At 39.5% G+C, this 15448-nt stretch overlaps 1 protein-coding gene across 1 annotated transcript in view; it reads left to right on the top strand.

Annotated features, from left to right (window-relative positions):
* The window catches only part of sh3yl1 (SH3 and SYLF domain containing 1), a 160400-nt gene extending 147571 nt beyond the window's left edge, over positions 1–12829 (top strand). Inside the window, exon 9 of the mRNA XM_060853081.1 lies at positions 11833–12829. Coding sequence (XP_060709064.1) covers positions 11833–12035 — 203 coding nt within the window. The 3' untranslated portion in view covers positions 12036–12829. The remainder of the gene's footprint in view (positions 1–11832) is intronic.
* The last annotated feature ends 2619 nt before the right edge of the window (positions 12830–15448 follow it).

Genomic DNA, 15448 nt, shown 5'->3' with positions numbered 1-15448 from the left:
GCGTCGGCAGAAACGATGTTGTTCCCGGTGGTTGGGGACCCCGCGGAGGCCGCGAATCTGTTGGCGATGGTCTTCCTGGCGATTGTGGAGGCGGTTGTCTGGGCAGCGATCGCGGAGGCTGCATGGTCGGTGGGGGCGGAAGTGACGTCCTGGTTCACGGCAGCGGTTGCTGTAGTGGCCGCATGGGTAATGGCGCCCGGAGGCCGATGGAAGATATTGGAACCGTTGAGGAATCCGGAGTGTGGGGGTAAGTACATGAATCTTCTTCCCGACCTCTCCGCCCCCACCCCCTCTCCGGCCTATCACCCTCACCTTAACCTCCTTCCACCTATCGCATTCCCAACGCCCCTGCCCCAAGTCCCTCCTCCCTACTTTTTATCTTAGCCTGCTTGGCACACCTTCCTCATTCCTGAAGAAGGGCTTATGCCCGAAACGTCGATTCTCCTGCTCCTTGGATGCTGCCTAACCTGCTGTGCTTTTCCAGTAACACATTTTTCAGCTCTTAATCAGATGGGCCAGTGGGCCAAGAAGTGGTAGATAGAGTTTAATTTAGATAAATGCAAGGTGCTGCATTTTGGGAAAGCAAGTCTTAGCAGGACTTATACACTTAATGGTAAGATCCTGGGGAGTGTTGCTGAACAAAGAGACCTTGGAGTGCAAGTTCATAGCTCCTTCAAAATGGGGTCGCAGGTAGATAGGATAGTGAAGAAGGCGTTTGGTATGCTTTCCTTTTATTGGTCAGAATGATCAGTACAGAAGTTGAGGTCATGTTACAGCTGGACAGGACATTGTTTAGGCCACTTTTGGAATATTGCATGCAATTCTGGTCTCCTTCCTATTGGAAGGATGTTGTGAAACTTGAAAGGATTCAGAAAAGATTTACAAGGTTGTTGCCAGAGTTGGAGGATTTGAGCTGTAGAGAGAGGTTAAATAGATTGGGGCTGTTTTCCCTGAAGTGTCAGAGGGTGACCTTATAGAGGTTTATGAAATCATGAGGGGCATGGATTGGATAGATAGACAGTCTTTTCCCTGGGGTGGAGGATTCCAGAACTAGAGGGCATAAATTTAGGGCGAGAGAGGTAGGATATAAAAGAGACCTAAGGAGCAACTTTTTTCATGCAGAGGGTGGTGTGTGTATGGAATGAGCTGCCAGAGGAAGTGGTGGAGGCTAGTACGATTGCAATGTTTAAAAGGCATCTGGATGAGTACATGAACAGGAAGGGTTTGGAGGGATATGGGCCAGGTGCTGGCAGGCGGGACTAGATTGGGTTGGGATATCTGATCGGCATAGACAAGTTGGACCGAGGGGTCTGTTTCAATGTTGTACCTCTCTGATTCTAAAAACCCAAAATGTACAAACTAGTGCAGAGACAAGGACAGATTACTGATACCAAATCAGAAGTGTGGAACAAGGAAACTTCACAGTCTGAAACAATGCCCAGGCATTGAAAAAAAAATGGAAAACAATTAATCACTTTCAGTAACTGCACCAAAACAGAGCACAGTCAGAGCAGCAAGTAGATAGACTCCCCTGGGGTTGGGGAGTCCAGAACTAGAGGGCATAGGTTTAGGGTAAGAGGGGAAAATATAAAAGAGACCTAAGGGGCAACTTTTTCACGCAGAGGGTGGTATGTGTATGGAATGAGCTGCCAGAGGATGTGGTGGAGACTGGTACAATTGCAACATTTAAGAGGCATTTGGATGGGTACATGAGCCGAGTGCTGGCAGGTGGGACTAGATTGGGTTGGGATATCTGGTCGGCATGGACAGGGTTGGACCGAAGGGTCTGTTTCCATGCTGTACATCTCAATGACTCTAAGTAAAATAGCCTCAATAGAAGAAAAGCCAAAAGTATTCTTAAAGTAATAGAATGTCCAGACCATTTTTGGGGCAAGGATATTTTTATGTTAATGAATATCTCACTTATTTAGACTCTATGTAGAAACAAGTATAACTCTGCGTCAAATCACATAGAATAGCTGAAGAAATACTAATTATAGCATATGGAAGTGCAACTTGACATTCCAGGATCTATTACACTTAAATTTAAAGGTTGGCAGCAAGAAGCTCTACAACAGAAAGGGTATCAAATAGTAAATGACGTTTATGTACTTCGGTCAACAACTGTCACTTTTGTATGTATGTTGACCTGAAGCTACTTCAAATGGTGCAAGGAGTCAAATTAGTTAAAGTCAGAAAACGACTGTTCAACAAACACCCAGTTATGTAACACTGGACAGGAAGCATCCAGTCAGGGTATAACAAATCAAAAGAATTTCAGGGACTATGCAATTGGTAGAAAATTTTACAGAGCTTTCTACATTCTTGACAGAACCCCTTGAACTTATCTGGCAAAAGAACTTTGTTTCATACTCTCAGCAAGATAGAAACCTGTGAGAATAGAGCTTTCACAGAAATGTTTTTCACTTATGCAAAGTATCAGCAAAGTTTGGGAGAAAATACAGTATGATAGTAAATGCATATATATCATTTTAATCCATCCATGAACTTCAACTGATATAATGCAGTCTGCAATACAGTTTGGTGAACAGACACTGATGACACACCGGAATTTAGTTGTGGTGTCGGTGTGAAGGGAATAGTGTTAAATGTAATTATAAACACAATATGATGTTATTAATAGAGAAAATAGTTCTTGGGAAAGGGTGTCTCATAAGGTTGTAACAGTTAGTTGGATTATTTGGCACTTCTCAAGATTAAAAGCCCTATGGATATGGCACAATCTGACACGACTTGATGTTAACAATTAGAGCTAAGACTGCTAATTTTTCTTCTTTAAACCACAGTCATCTTGACATAGTCATCAAATAAAATAGAACCTCCATTGCTGTATAGTTGATGTGCTGAGACTGATTTATAACATATCTTCCAACATATTCTGGTTTAGCAGGATCCCAGGTTATTGATTGTAAACTACTCAACTTTGCAAAAATGAATGAGAGGACTTTCCTGCACATTTTAATGAGCAGAGGTGTAACAGTATTGTACCAATCAAAAGACTAGAGCCAGCAGTGAAATAGACAACAAAACAGACTACGCATTTGAACATACATTATCAATAGTTTATTATTAATTGAATACTACACGGCTACCAACCCAGTTTGCAAGATGCTTCCCCTCCACAATAAGTAGTAGTTCTTTGAAATATGTTTGAAAATTCCAATCAGAATGTTACTTCTTTGCTAGTATTTTATACTGCACAAAGAAATTCAGAACTTAGAAACCATGGAAATTTACAACACAGAAAGAAGCCATTGTGTCTACAATGGCTAAATGAACTGGCTCCTCATTCTAATCACACTTTCCATCACCTGGTCCATAGCCTGATAGGTTACAGTACTTCAGGTGCAGATCAGGTTGTTTTTTAAAAAAAGAGAAGACTGTTTCTTCCTAAACCATCAAAACAGGCAATGAATGCCTGACACTTCCAACATCTGAGTGAAAAATATTATCCTTTTGTCTCCTGTAATCCTTCTATCAAATCATTTGAAATCTCTGCCCCTTATAATTGACCTCTCCAGCGGGAAAGTGGATTTTCCAAGTTATCTCTATACAAGTCCATCATTATTTTGTTTGCCTCAATTTAGTCACCTCTAAGCTTTCTTCGTTCTAATGAAAACAGCCCTAGTCTTTCCAATGTTTCGTTTTAGCTCTGATTTTCAAGCCCTGGTAACAATCTTACAAATCTCCTCTCTGGAGAAATTTTGTAATTTTTGTAACGTGGTGGCCAGAATTGTACATCCGATTTCAGCTGCAGCCCAACTCTTTTCATATAGAGGCCTTCTTTACCATCTTATTAACCTGTCTGTCACCTTCAAAGACATGTGCATATGCATTCCAAGGTCTCGCACTTAGTCATACAATACAAAAACAGACCTTTTGCCAAATATCCTTCTAAACTCTTCCTATTCATATACCTATGTGTTTTAAATATTGTTATTGTACTCAACTCCACCACTTCCTCTGGTAGCTGTTCCATTCAAACACCATCCTCTGTGTGAAAAAGAAAACATTTTTGAACCCTGTTATCTTAAGTCTATGTCCTGTAGTTTTGAACTCTAATAAAAAGACATTGACTATTCACCCTATCCACGCCCCTTGTGATTTTAGAAACCTCTATAAGGTCACCCTCAGTCTCTGATGCTTCAGGGATAAAAAGCACCACCTATTCAGCCTCTCCCTATAGCTCAAAACCTCCAGTCCCAGTAATAGCCTTGTAAATATTTTCTGCATCCTCTCAAATTTAACAACATCTTCCTACAGAAGGACGACCAGAATTGTACACAGTTTTCCAAAAGTGGCCTCGCCTAGTGTTCCGTGCAGCCGCAACATGACATCCCGACTCCTGCAGTTAGTTTTATGACCAAAGAAGGCAAGCGTGCCAAACGCCGCCTTCACCACCCTCTCTACCTGTGACTCTACTGTCAAGGAACTATGCACCTGCACCCCTAAATCTCTTTGTTCGGAAACACACCTTTGAACCCTACCATTTTCTGCCCTGGTTTGTTTTAACAAAATGCAACACTTCACAATTATCTAAATTAAACTCCATCTGCCACTTCTCAGGCCATTGGCCAATCTGATTGAGGTCTTGTTGTACTGAGATAACCTTCTGTCACTATCCACTTCACAACTAATTTTGGTGTCATCTGCAAACTTAATAACCATATCTCCTATATTCTTATCCTAATCATTTATATAAATTATGAAAAGCAATGGACTAGCACTGATCCTTGTAGTACGTCACTGTCACAGGTCTTCAGTCTGAAAAATAATCCTCCACCACCAGCCTCTGGTCTCCTACCTTTAAGATAATTATGTATCCAATTGGCTGATTTTCCTTTGATCCCATGTGTTCTAACCTTACTAACCAGTCCACCATGCGGAAACTTGTCTAACACTTTACTGAAGTGCATATAGACAACGTGTATTGTTCTGCCTTCCTCCACCATCTTGGTCGTCTCTTCAAAAAGCTCAATCAAGTTAGTGAGACATGATTTCCCATACACCATGCATGATGACTATTCCCCAATCAGTCCTTGCCTTTCCAAATGCACATAAATCCTGTCCCTCAGAATCCCCTCCAACAACTTACCCATCACTGGCTTAAGGGTCACTGATCTACAGTTCCCTGGCTTTTCCTTATAGCCTTTCTTAAATAATGGCATCACATTAGCCAACCTCCACTCTTCCAGCACCTCACGTGTGGCTGTTGATGATACAAATATCTCAACAAGGGGCCCAGTAACCTTCATTGGTTCCTACTTTTAGTTCTCAGGAGAGGACCTACACAGTCAATTATAACCCATGTGAAAAGTTCTTCCCGTGTGGGAATCGGCATCAAAGGTGCTGGTTTTATTACCGCTTGTAACTTACCTACCATTTGGCATGTATCACACATGGCAGAAGGTAACAACATCTTTGTGCATTCCAGGCAAATAAAAATGTTTTTGTACCTTAGCCTGAGTCTTTCGTACTCCTAGGTAACCTCTTACAAGTAGTTCATATGCTACCTAATATCACCTGTCTGTACGCGACAGGCAACACAATCTGGTGCACTTCGGCCCATTTCTCCTCTGCGTTAACCTGCTGTGGTCTCCATTTCCGTCTTAGGATTCTATCTTTCAAATAATAACCAAATAATAACTATCCTCTGCCTCCTTTTCAGAGTACACATCCACATATATATGTTTTATCATCTTGTCTTGCTGTTGCAAGTCTCTTATCCTTTCAGCACTAAACACTTCTGTCTGACCTTCTGCCTGTTCAGGTTTTTCCTGCATCATTACATCAAACAAGGTATCTGCTAACTGAACCTCAACTCCTTCATCTTTCTCTTTACTTTTCACTTTGTGCTGTGACTTATGATAGTGAGATCTGGTTACCGCACAGAATAGGAAAATACCAGGATATTTCTGTTTTAACTCCTCTGTTTCTTGGTCTTCCTTGGGTTTCTCCACGAGAAGGGATGTCAGTCCCATCTTGTATCCTGCCAAATCATTCCCAAGAACAAACTGAATTCCTGAAACTGACTCTCTGTCAATCACTCCCACTGTAACTTCCCCAGTCTTAAGTTGGCACTCCAACTTGATCTTACATATCCCACAAATTACCACACTCTCTGGTAACAAATCAGAAAGAGTGCATATTCGCTCATCAGCAACTGGTTAGATCCTGTATCTCTCAAAATTATAACTTTTTTTCTTTCTCTCCCATTCTTTCTGAGTAAACTTTATTCACAGAGGCAAATTATTTGCAGAGTAACTCCATACCCAGCCCCTGCCTAGGCTGTGCACTCTCCTGCAGCTCCTTGGCTCCTCTTGGTGTCCCCCTTTCTATCTTCACTAATGCCACTGGCTTAGCTTCTTCTAACACATCTTTTCCCACAGCGCCTTTCTTTAACGACCAGCACTGTGACTTTACTTGTCCCACTTTACCACAGTGAAACACCTGAGGCCTTTTACCTCTTTCCACCCTCTTAAGCTTTTTTATCCTGTGGTGAACCAGGACTCTCTACTCTTGGCTTCGTTGTGTAGGATCTCCCCTTCTCCCAACCTCTATCCCTCACAGGATGAAATTCTGGCTGGAAGCTTGTCTTATAAACCAGCATGTACTCATCTGCTAGTTCTGCTGCCTTTCTCACTTCCTGAACTTTGTTCCTCCACATGAATTCTTACTATCTCTGGAAGTAAGTTTTTAAACTCCTCCAGCAGAATAATCGGTCTTCGAACCTCAAAGGTCTTACCTATTTTCAAAGCACGCATCCATCAATCAAAATGACCATGTTTAATTCTTTCGGACTCAGCATAAGTCTGACCTGGTACCTTCTTTCAGTTTCTGAACCGCTGTCGAAATGCTTCTGGTACCAATTCATAAGCACTTAAAATAGCCTGTTTAACCTTTTCACAATCTCTTAACACCACATCTGACAGTGTGGCAAATAGCTCACTAGCTCTGCCTACCAGTTTAGTCTGAACTAGTATTACCCATAAATCCTTGGACCACTCCATCTGCCTAGCCAATTTTTCAAATAAAATAAAGGCTTCAACATCTTTCTCATCAAAATGTGGCAGAGTTTTGACATGTTTATATATCTCACTATGTTCTCTTTTAATCACTATCCTGTTAACATCCTGACCTTGTTGACTAAGTTGCGACTTCTCAAGTTCAAATTCTCTCTCTTTTTGCTCAGCTAAGAACTTGATCTTTCTTTTTCCTCTCTCTCTCTCCTCTAACTCTTTGCTCAGCCAAGAACCTTCTCCCTCTCTTTTTCCTCTCTCTCCTTCTCTTCTCTCTCTTTTTTCCCTTTCTCTCTCCCTCTCTCTGTCTTTGTTTCTCCTCTAACTCCATTTTCCTCAATTGTAATTTAAGTTTTTCTGCCTCTACTACACTTGTCTGTTTCTCTGGCACACCTAAGTGTTTGAGTAATTTCAGCTTTACTTTTGTCCTTGGTTAAACCCACATCTAATTTATTTGCTAATTCTAATAGTAAAGCCTTTTTCTTTCCTTCTAAACTTTCATGGTAAATTTGAGAATCATCTTCAAATCCCAGAAACGTTTTAGCAATTTTAAGAGCCATTTCTTTCACTTTTAATTTAATCAACCACAAGTCACCGAAAATAAACAAATTGCATCACCTATGTTTTATTTAAAGATCTAGGACACTAACCTGCAAGTGTTTAAATCTGCTCGGAATTTTCATACCCCCAAATCTATCTAAACCAGCTCAAATCCCAGACGAGCCCCCAAACTGTTATGACATGGGGTAAACCCTCCTGCTCAATTTAACCTAGCAACCCAGAAAAGATTTTTCCCGTGCAGTAATCTATGTAAATTCAATAGGCCAAGAACTAGTGAAAGTAAAAATTAGCAACTTTATTGCTTAAAGTATAACAAAGAATAATTTACCAGCAACTATTTACAATTCCTTTCTCTAACCTATCTTTTACCTTTCCTTCTATACTAGTCCAATAAAACTCTCAATTAAGATTTACAAAACAAAACTTTTTTTATCTCAAAACCAGGCAGCTTTTGGTTCTTCACTCTATTCCTGTCTTCTTTTATTCTTGGGGATTCTGTTTCACAGGTTACTGATCGATAAAAGTACCTTTTAAGAGAGTTTTTTTTCAGGCAGTCTTTGCATGCTGATAACTTGGCAGTTCTCCTGTCAACTATCCGATCCTCCCCAGTCTTATACCTTCAAAGGATCGGATTGAGTCATTGGCTTTTAAGATTGTCGATATACTAAATTCAAACTTGATTTGGATTTGGAATTTTTGGGGTATAATTTTAAACTGATTGGCCAAATTCAAATTTGTTTTTGTCTCATAGCAATTCAGTCAGTGCTATCTGTTCTGAACCAAATGTTAATTTTTAAATTCTCCAACACTCTGTGTCCTTACCAAGTCCTCCTTTCTCTTAAAAGTACAGTACACTTCTACACCTTCATAATGAATATGGACACTTTTCAAGATTTCACCATTTATTTCCTCAAGATCTCTCTCTTCCATATCCTTCTCTACAGGAAATACTTATTTAATATGTCACCCATCTCCCATGGTTCCAAACATAGATCTTTAAGGTACTCTATTCTCTCCCTAGTTATTCTTTTGTCCTTAATGTATTTGTAGAATATCTTTGGATTCTCCTTCACTTTCTCTTTCTGCCAAATTTATCTCATGTCCCCTTTTTGTCCTCCTGATTTTCCTCTTAAAACTGAGAGTAGTTGTCAATGAATACTTTAAAGAAACATTTGTAATGGAGTTCCCCAAAAGTTGGTATTGGGGATACTTATTAATGATCTGGTCTTGGTGTAGAGGGGATAGTTTCGAAGTTTGTATAACTTGGAAGTATTGTAAATTGAGGAGAACGGTGTAGAACTCTGAAAGGACGTAGACAAGTGATGGAGTGGGCAGATATAATGAAATTCAATACAGAGAAGCTTTAGGTAATGCATTTCAGTGGAAGGAATGTGGACAGATATTGTAAAATAGGAGGTACAGTACTTAAGGGAGTGCAGAAAAATAGACTTGTATGTAGATACGCATAGACCTCTGAAGATGGTTGGGCAGATAAGGAGAGCTGGTAATACCATCGACATTACCCTGGCCTTTATTAATAGGGGCAAGGAGTTCAAGAGCAAGAAGATTATGCTGAACTTGAATAAGACATTGGTTAGTCCCCACATAGAATATCGTGCTAGGATGTGAACACATTCCAAAAGAGTGAAGAGATTTATAAAAAGGTTGCAGGGATGAAAAGATTCAGTTACGGTGCTAGCTTGGAGATGTTTGAATTGCTCTCCTTAGAGAGGGGAAAGCCAAGAAAGGTTCTGACCTAATTTTTCAAAATCATGAGAGATTGGTCAGAGTAGATGTGGGAAATTTGCTCACTTGTAATTAGACAGAGATCATGAGGCACAGAGTTGAAGTAATTTACAAGTGCAGTAAATATATGAGAAATGTCCTTTTCACACAATGAGTGGTTGGGTTTGGAATACACTGCTGGAAATGTGGTAGGAGCAGGTTCAGTTGAAGTGATCAAGGGCATTGGATGTCTTTTTTTAAACAATGTAGAAGGGTATTGAGAAAAGGCAGGCAAATGGCACTAAGCCATAAAAGCTGGTACAATGTCCTGAATGGTTTCTTCTGCGCCATAGCAGTTTGGTGAAAATGGTCACTTACTGCTAGTTCATCAACCTGGACATTTTTGTCTCCTCAAAGTATGTCTACAATCTTATGTTTGTTATATTCTAGCAAAAATATGCTCTCTTGAATGCATTTTAAGAATTTCATCTGTGCTTTTCATATTGTTTGTATCCAACCAGATATTTAGGTAGCTGAAGTCTGCAATTATTATTGCCTTATTGTTTTTGATTTATGAATTATACCCACATATTTGATTACTTAATTCTCTCCAATTATTTGGTAGTCTATACTATGCACCTAACAGTGTTCCCTACACCTTTTCTTCTGAGCTCAACTCGAGTCTTAATCTAATCTTTTATTTAATATATCATCCCTCCTCACATGATGCTTTAACCAATAATGCTACACCAGCTTTTCATTCTCTTTTCTGTCCTGCCTGAAGATTGTAAATCCAAGGATGTTAAGCTACCATTCTCGCCCTTTAGTTATAGCTATCACTATCACGGTGCCACTTTTCTACCTCAATTCATGACATGTCACAAGTTCTATTTACTATACCCCTTGGGTTTATACACACATCCCTTTTAATTAAGCTTATTTCCCTGTAAACACTTTTTAACCTCTGCTTCCTTCTTTCAGAGGCACTCATTAAATTTCTGTCATCCATTCTCTGTTCTGAATTTGCATTCATCTTCTTCTCCCTCTGTCAATCTGATTAAAACCGTCCCCAGAAATCTAGGAAATGATCTTGCAAGAATATTTTTCCCAGTCTTGTTCAGGTGTAGATTGTCCACTTTTTCTGGTCCCACCTTTCCCTGAACCAACCCTAATGCCCCTGAAATCAGATACCCACCCCTACTAGTTTTCCAATTCCAAACCTCTTATTTTTCCTATCTCTCTGCTCACTAGCAAGTGATAGTGGGAATAATTGTAAGACTACTGTTATAGGGATCCTGCCTGCCTTTTAATCTCCTAGCTCTGTACCTGAAATCTGCTTCCATGATTATCACTTTGACTTGATTTAGCTGGTGAAAAGAAGATTGAGAAAGTGATTTCATTTGGCCATATCAAATAATAAAAGACATAATAGTGGTGTAAATTTGTTCATTTCACCTCATATGATAATCAGAAGAAGTACAAAATCTTTAAGAGATTCAAGAACATTTTATTTTGATCTCTTCTTCCTGCATCAACTTTTACCACTTTCAATTATGGAAGAAGTATTTTCCAATCATTATTGTCATTTCCACAGTCATCTCTTTGTACAACTGGTCTACAATGTATTGTTACATTGGTTTCATAAAAGTTGCAATTATCTTCATGGTCCAAACAATCATTCAGGGTGATATTAGTGTATGAAAAATGTGTTGCTGGAAAAGCGCAGCAGGTCAGGCAGCATCCAAGGAGCAGGAGAATCAACGTTTCGGGCATAAGCCCTTCTTATGCCCGAAACGTTGATTCTCCTGCTCCTTGGATGCTGTCTGACCTGCTGTGTTTTTCCAGCGACACATTTTTCAGCTCTGATCTCCAGCATCTGCAATCCTCACTTTCTCCTAGTTGATATTAGTGTATGTATAGTTTTGCATGATAGCTATTTGTGTACTGTATTTTGGTATCCTTTTTTATCTTAAAGAAGAATTTGTATAGTCCTATATGTATGCTAATATCACCCAGACTAAATTTAATCAGATAAGTCTCCCACACCCACCTGCATTCCCCAATGTATTCTGCTCCTGCAAGATGCATGCATACAGTAATTTTCACTAAGAATTGAAGTTCATTGCATGTTTTGAATACTTTTATGGTCTTAAAAGATTGAAGAAAAGCTGATTTTGCAAAGATGAAAGATTTCTCAGCCAAGTGACTAGCCAATGTTGCATTTTTCTGCACCTTCCTTAAGCAACCACTACCACCTCAACTCCGACCGCCCCCCCACCCCCTCACTCTCACCATCATTTCCTAATCCTCTACCTTTTTAACCTCACCAAACTGTGGTGAAATTGGCATGGGTATCCAAAATTTCCTGATCCAAGCAATTGCACCAGGCACAGGCAAATTATCTGTGTGTCCACTTCAGCATTCAGTGCTGGAGTGGTAAAATTGGTGATTTTGCAAGCCTATACAGTTTATGAAGTTATAATTACATTTGTTTCCTTCCTCGCAGACAATCCATGGGAAATGCCTTCAACTGTGACAGCAATGCACTCGTTTGAGGGACAAGCACCAGGTGACCTGAGCTTCCGTGCAGGTGATAAAATCACTGTAACATCCCGAACTAATTCTCAGTTTGACTGGTGGGAAGGAAAACTCCATGGAAATGTTGGCATTTTCCCAGCTAACTATGTATCTGTTTCCCAAGATTACTGATTGTTAATCACACATTTAGCATTGCCAAATGTTGTCCTTTGATTTGTTACAATATGAAGACAATAAGCCTTATATGAACAAATTTGGTCTTTAAATATACATAATAAAATAAATACCTGATTAATATGCAAAGCTGCAACAACATTTTTCTATTCATAAACCAAAGGTACTGAACCCAGAATGTTCACTGTTACACAACTGCCAAGATTTGCTTGTGCACCATCGACACTTTTATTATTCAGATATCTATTTTCTAGAACATATTTTATGTAGATTTTACAATAAAAAATGATACTTTGAGGGTGTTGCAGTAGATTTATCTAGACGTAAATTCTGACAAGAGAAAACAACACTCCATTGTGACATTTGCGAACTGGGACATGGCTTACAATGTTGTCACTTGAAACTTAATGCTTAGTCCACCAAACCTGTGCCAACCAAACCTATCCTTCCATGCCACACACATGCTGCACTTTGCCCTCACAAACGTGAAATCCCATGAAATTCAGATTGAAGGAAATTATATTTACATTAGAATGGAATATCTGTATGTAACATGTATATTAAATTTAATTGTATAATCTCAATCAAGAACATAAAATAACTGCCAATCAGTTGAGAGCAATAAAACAGAAAAATGCCAATACACACAGATGGAGAAAAAGTTGTTAATTTTATTAAAATTGTTTTATTTTTACTACTTAATTTATAATACAGAATTATGATGGTGGATTATTGAAAAATGGTCTTAAGGCAGAAATCTGAATATTAATAATTGGAACATCGTGCAATAAAATGAGATAAGAACATTGAATATTGGTGATTGATTATTATGAAATGGTAAGAGTGTGCGTGTGTGTACTATCTATATTTCAAAAATTAAATCTAATTTATCTATTGCCTATGCTTGGACTTGAGTCACAGTTTCTTATGTCCCCCTAAGGCACATTTTTGTCTGCTTTGAAACTAAAGAAAAATTAGAAACTCTGCTTAAGTTTTAAAAGCCCACTACTTGATTTGATTGATTTATTGTCACCCTGGTATCATGTTACAAAATACAGTAAGTGTTATACAGTGTCGCCACTCTCTGGCACCATCTTAAAAACACTGAAAATTAAACCAAAACATAAAATCTAAAGGCAGAAAAATGAAGAAATAAAGGAAGTGTCCAACTTTACTGTCCTTGTTAAGTGCTCTGTCCTGGAGTAGAGACTGTTGTCAGGCATAAGTTCCCTTCGCAGCACTGCCGCTGTAATGTAAGTCGCCACGTTCAGTACCACCTCACCTCTACTGCCGCCCTTGCCACTGAGACCTCACTGGACCTCGCCAATGTAGACTCCATTGATTCTACTCGGTACCAAACCCAACTCCACCACTGCCTAGAGTCCTCCTTGGGCACACCTTGCCAATGCAGCCTCGTACTGGTCCCAAACTCGCTTCATTAGCAGCAGCCATGAGTCAGCGCTAGGACCACCTCGATGATGCAGAAACCACCGGGAACACAAATTCACATCCAATGCCATTGCCACAAATCAGCACAGGACTCAGAAGTCCTACTCTACTGCAATCTTCCCAGAAGATTTTACATTGAACAGTTTTCATGCTTCAATCTACTAAATGAGATTGATCAGCTGTGGGTAATTTCAGTTAAGCAGACAGCCTTTAGCAATGACCTAGTTCTCTTGTGTTGAGAACCCCATGCAACAATTCACATGCTTCCAGAGACACTTCTAGACCTCATGTCCACAAGACTGCCAGATGCTCAAATGGAAAGCTGCATCATTGCAGAGAATATTTTATTGGCTTCCAACAAAAGAACATATTACATCAATACAGAAACTTGATTTTGAAAGCTAGGAAGCACTTTGGAAAACTTGTTACTTTTTGCTAATACTTTATCTCTGCCCATAAATCACTGCTAATTAAAGGTAATTATCGTACCCCAAAACATAAAAATATCTGTGAGAAAGGGAAACGGCCACATTTGTAATTTCTGTCTAAACGTCTCTTTTGGACATCTGCAGATAACCATTTATTAGTTTCTGGATGAATGAACAAGAATTATTGTTTTATTTTTGAAACCTTGAAAGCCCTTCTGTCTTCCAGATGTATCAAAATGGCTGTATATAGGTCAGATCGCTATTAAGGCAAAACAAGTTAACCAGTTACAAGATTCCATTCAGAATTGTTGATTTTATTTTGAGCTTTGCATGCGATACTTGTCTCACCAAGTCACATTGGGAAGAATGAGAGTGTCATGGCAATGTCTCTGGACTAATAATCCACAAGTCATGCTGAGGATATGGGCTCAAATCTCATTTTGGCAACTCATGGAATTTAAAGAGTGACCTCAGTGCCATAAATCAACTTTTAATTCTTGTGAAGGCACATCTGGTTCACTGATGTCTTCTTAGAGAAGGAAATCCACCATCCTGACTTGATCTGGCTTACATGTGACTCTAAATCTGCAGCAAAGTGGTTGATTCTTAACTGTACCTGAAATGGCCTCTCAAATTCGATTAGTCCAAAGGATAGGCAAAAAATGCTGTTCCTGCCAGGATCACCTACATCCCATGAAAGAATAAAAAAATTTTAAAAATCTTTAAAATTTACCTCTTGATAACAAGGCACACATGTTATAACCTTCTATAGTTTGTCTAAGACAAACCAAGACAAGGAAGATAGTCGAAAAAAGGTCATTCACAGATTAACTTGTGTGTGAAGGTAATGATTACAATCAACACCAGACACTAACAATGGGCGTGCCAAGACAACAACAGCACAACCAACGTTCACCCTTCTTAGATACTTTGTAAGGGGAGAACAGTTAATATTTGGGTATTTCAATGAAATACAGCTCTAAACTTGCATCAGACAATGACCCCTCGGCTCTGTGTTGATAGTTCCATTGCATGAGCTATTGCTGCACGGTTTCTTTGGGGTAATAACGGAAGAACAGTTCATCCTATAGTGCACAAGGATAGGCCTAATTCCTGCCATTTTCAGACAGGGACCAACTTTCCTCCCAGATTCAAAAAAATACAAGTTCAGCTATTTTCAGCTTCTAAAATATACACCTGACTCATTGCTGACTTTGCCTGACTTTCCTGAAGAAGGGCTCATGCCTGAAACATCGATTCTCCTGCTCCTTGGATGCTGCCTGACCTGCTGCACTTTTCCAGCAACACATTTTCAGCTTTGCCTGAGATTTGCCAACTTTTCAAGCATGCCCAGGTTTCATGTGCAGTTTGTTAGCTTTGTGTTCAGAGACTGAAGATGTTGGAGGCGGAGGTGGGTACTTCCAGTCCTCTGTCCAATAAAAGGGCAAATAGCAATTGCAAAATGAAGTATCAGCCTGGAGACAGCCTTGTATCACCTCTGGATATGACCTGTGATTCATGCACTGTAATTGC

The sequence above is a fragment of the Hemiscyllium ocellatum genome, chromosome 3 (genome assembly GCF_020745735.1).
Source record: "Hemiscyllium ocellatum isolate sHemOce1 chromosome 3, sHemOce1.pat.X.cur, whole genome shotgun sequence".
Classification (NCBI taxonomy): domain Eukaryota; kingdom Metazoa; phylum Chordata; class Chondrichthyes; order Orectolobiformes; family Hemiscylliidae; genus Hemiscyllium; species Hemiscyllium ocellatum.
The sequence above is the reverse complement of the archived record's forward strand: the minus strand, read 5'-3'. Positions and strand labels throughout refer to the sequence as shown.